The sequence below is a fragment of the Lycium barbarum genome, chromosome 11 (genome assembly GCF_019175385.1).
Source record: "Lycium barbarum isolate Lr01 chromosome 11, ASM1917538v2, whole genome shotgun sequence".
Taxonomy (NCBI): Eukaryota; Viridiplantae; Streptophyta; class Magnoliopsida; order Solanales; family Solanaceae; genus Lycium; species Lycium barbarum.
The window spans coordinates 110,554,775-110,558,406 of record NC_083347.1 but is presented as its reverse complement, the minus strand read 5'-3'; the positions used below and the strand labels follow the sequence as shown (position 1 = coordinate 110,558,406).

At 36.1% G+C, this 3,632-nt stretch overlaps 1 protein-coding gene across 1 annotated transcript; it reads right to left on the bottom strand.

Moving 5' to 3' along the window:
- Positions 1-704: 704 nt before the first annotated feature.
- On the bottom strand, positions 705-1,884 carry LOC132617735 (senescence-specific cysteine protease SAG39-like). Its single transcript, XM_060332809.1, has 2 exons — positions 1,452-1,884; positions 705-1,355 (listed from the first exon to the last, which is right to left on the bottom strand). The coding sequence occupies exons 1-2, from the start codon at positions 1,882-1,884 to the stop codon at positions 766-768; spliced, it is 1,023 nt and encodes a 340-aa protein (XP_060188792.1). The 3' UTR covers positions 705-765.
- Positions 1,885-3,632: the final 1,748 nt, after the last annotated feature.

The following is a 3,632-nucleotide window of genomic DNA, read 5'->3' as shown; positions in this document are numbered from 1 at the left end:
TCATTTTTTATTTTATTGGCGTCTCTCCGCGCGGCAAATTCCCTTGTTATACAACTAAATCTGAGACGTTTTATTAAATTTAAGAAGAAAAAAAAAACTATAAATTTTATCTTTGAAAGTTGGACAAATTTAAGAGAACTAGAACCAGATTATGTATATACATATTCAGACGCTATTATCCAAAAATTAGTTGCCTAATATTTTGATTGGGCATTTTCTATTTGTGTGTGTCTATGATAAGTTAGTTCCAACTAGCAAATGCAGGATTAATTCCAGGTATGGGATTTCATGAATTTAAACATTATCCTGTTATATATTTAGGTCATTACTGAAATTCAATGAACTAGAGCCTACAAGTGAGTGTAGAAGTCTCTCTTGACAATTATATACACCTCGTTGTACTTGTCATTTGGATGCAAGCGGGTTAGAAAAGTTCTCTCGAAAACAAAGTATCCTCTCCTCTAATGTTTCTCCAAGATTACTTATTGCTAGTTGGTTTTTGTGCCTATAGAAAAATTGCTTATTTTGGGCGAAGTGGTGACAAGGGATTTGCAAAAAGATAAAATTGCACTTCTTTGCTGAATACAGCAATTTTTTACATTATACAAACTTTTGTTTTAACACTTAGAATGTACATATAACGATTTGTAACATACACAGTAGACAGACCACATAAACTGTATATGAACAACAATAGTGTTTAAAGAAGAATAAACAACAGCGAATTAAATTCCCACAAAGCTTCTCTGCTATTTAAGCAGTTGCCTAAGCAGTTGGATAAGAAGCTTGCATAGCAATTCCACAAAGTCCTTGCTCAACATCAATGCCTCTTTGCATTCTAATGTAACCGTTCTCGCCCCAGCTAGTTCCCCACGAGTTCTTGACTAACCAATACTTTGTCCCGTCACTAGTTTTTCCGTATCCAACTGCTGTAACACCATGATCTAACTCAGTTCCGCATTCTCCATTAAAAACACCACTAGAATAGAACTGAAAATCTGATCCACTAGCATCAATGGCGACGGATACAGGTTGGCTAGCAACAGCACTCAACAGAGCAGATTCACTATTGGCTGGGACATCTTCATACCCACTAATCTTAGCAGCATTATTGGATTCCTTTCCAGTTTTGCAAGTGCTATCAGTTCCCTTGTATGGATAATTCGATTCAGTAGTAAGCCCCTGATTCTTGATGATGAACTTAAAAGCATCATCCATAAGACCTCCCTCACATCCCATATCCGAACTTGTGTCGCAGTCAACAAGTTCTTGCTCAGATAAGGAGATCAATTTACCAGTTTTGATCTTGTTGATCCCTTCAGTAGCAGCAACAGCGGAAAATGCCCAGCAACATCCTACATTATCAACTTAAATTAATAAGATTCTTCTTTTTTTGTAGTATATCTGTTAAAACGAAGATATTATTAGTATGATCCAATATGATCACTTACCACATTGGCCTTGATCTTTAACTGCAGTAACGGCGCCCTTTGTCCTCCAATCCATGGTAGCTGGAGCTGTCACATTTTTGTGCCTAAATAATAAGGTTTTTGATGCATCTTGATGAGAAGACATTTTGTATCCGCTGTGAGTGGCTCTGAATTCCTCATTTGTCAAATCTGCAAATTCGTTGATGCCCAACTTATAAGTTCTAATTCCAGCCTTGTTGATTGACTCGATGTAATCGACATTGTCCTTGAATATTTTGAACTTTTTTGCCTTCTCTGCATCATTTTTATACACATGCCCAAAGCGACTCATCCACCTCTCGTGTTTCTGGACCATCAAGGCTTCGTTCAAGTCACGAGATGTGGCTTGAGAAGTCCACATTCCTAACATTAGTAGAGCTAAAAAGGCAAGCTTCCAATTGATTGCCAGAGCCATTTTTCACCACTTGAATTTTTCTGTTGATTCTAATATGTCTCTGTTGGAATGTTGTGGATGAAATGCTTAGGGTAAGTGTGGAATTTATAGTACTAACATTGTGGTTTCTGTTAAAGTAAATTAAAATTTAAGATTTTCACTTAACTATTCAGTTCCCTGGAACGCCCGGCAAGTTATATATACTTGCCTACTTTTGACAATAGAAATGGATCTTGCACGCTGCTTTGGTGTCCTCAAACGGTATATGCAATAAACCTTTCATTTGTAACTTTGTGATATGCTTTTCTTTCCATAATTTCGGAATTATTAGGACAAAACTATCTCCTACATTAGCCCATGACAAAGTTTTAAAATTTAGCGAAAGAGTACTTGATCCCTCTGTTGTCCTATTTACAAATCACAATGACTTCTCTTTTGTCCTTAAATGTGATAGAAAAAGGAACCTATAAAAAATAAATAAAAAGAGAGACTATCCCAGCAGTTTGCCCGTTAAAAAACGGGAAAGAAATCATTTTCATGTATGGCATATGACATCTTTGTTTCATTTTAGTATTATGTTGTTTTATTGAATAAAAACCACTCTAGAAATATGGGACTAGTTTTGTAACCGAACTTTATTTTAATCACAAATTTCTGGAAAATGAGAGGAGATATGGTCAGTGCCACAATGTCAATTTGGAGAGGTGATCATAGACTCATAGTCAGTGCTTGTATTTCTCTAGCTCAACCTAATAGTCGCACTTAGTGAGGGAACTTAGTAAGTTCCCAATTTTCACCACAATGTCTTAGGAAGTTACGAACTCTATGATTTTGTTCTTGCAATTGGTCAGCTATATAAACTTAGTTTAGCGGGCAAGCGTGGTGACAGGGCCGATTGCTAGTTTTTTTTTTTTTTTTAGGAATCTGGACTCCAAGTTTTAATTATTAGGTGATACGACCCCATTTAGGATTAAGGCTGATTAAGTGGAGAGAAGTTATTGGGGCGTTACAATAAATCCCCAAGTTTAAAAACATACATTTTCGTCCAAGGATTTAAAATATAAAAATAAAAAATATTATCAGTTATTTTACCCCCATGGTACCCCATTCGTCTCTTCCATATTCCCGCTTTTTTCTTCAAATGAAGCTCCCAAATCAGCTCTTCTCCTCTCTATCGATCTTAACCCTAGTATAGCAAAGTTTTCCTTCTCCTTTTATCCTCCTGTTCCTTCTTTCTCAGCTGCCATTGTTAAACCCATTGAAGCTTTTGAAAACAAATTCCGATTTGCGTGGTTATTTTTGGGTTTTACGGCTTGGGAATTACTCTTTTTGGTTATAGTTTGGTCCGGTAAGCTTTAATTCGTGGTTTGGTAAGCTTTAATTCATTTTCTTCAAAATTTATAATTTCTGATAATTTGCGTGTAGTATAAACCAATTTGAATTTATTATGGAGGGTAAAAAGATAGCAGCTGGTGATTTCTATGGTAACTGGTTTTGTATTACAACAGCCTGGAAATGGAATTCTCCACAAAATATTCAACCTGTTGAATTCGATAATTATTACACCTATGATGATTTGTTGAGGAGCATGAGTTTTTCTGGTAATGTAGACCCCCTATCGACATTATTGTCCATTAGCTACATAATCGATGCTCCTAAAAAGGGACTGCCTCCTACCTACATCACAAATGACCATCCAGTCCTTTTATTCCTTATGAATGTTGATAAGGATGGTTCCAGGCATAGGTTATATGCAAGTTTGAAGGAGA

Excerpts from the sequence above, each read along its gene's own strand:
- LOC132617735 (XM_060332809.1), bottom strand. The coding sequence starts at position 1,884 with ATGGCTCTGGCAATCAATTGGAAGCTTGCCTTTTTAGCTCTACTAATG. Across the intron at positions 1,356-1,451 it reads TAAAGATCAAGGCCAATGTG|GATGTTGCTGGGCATTTTCC; the intron begins GTAAGTGATCAT and ends TTGATAATGTAG.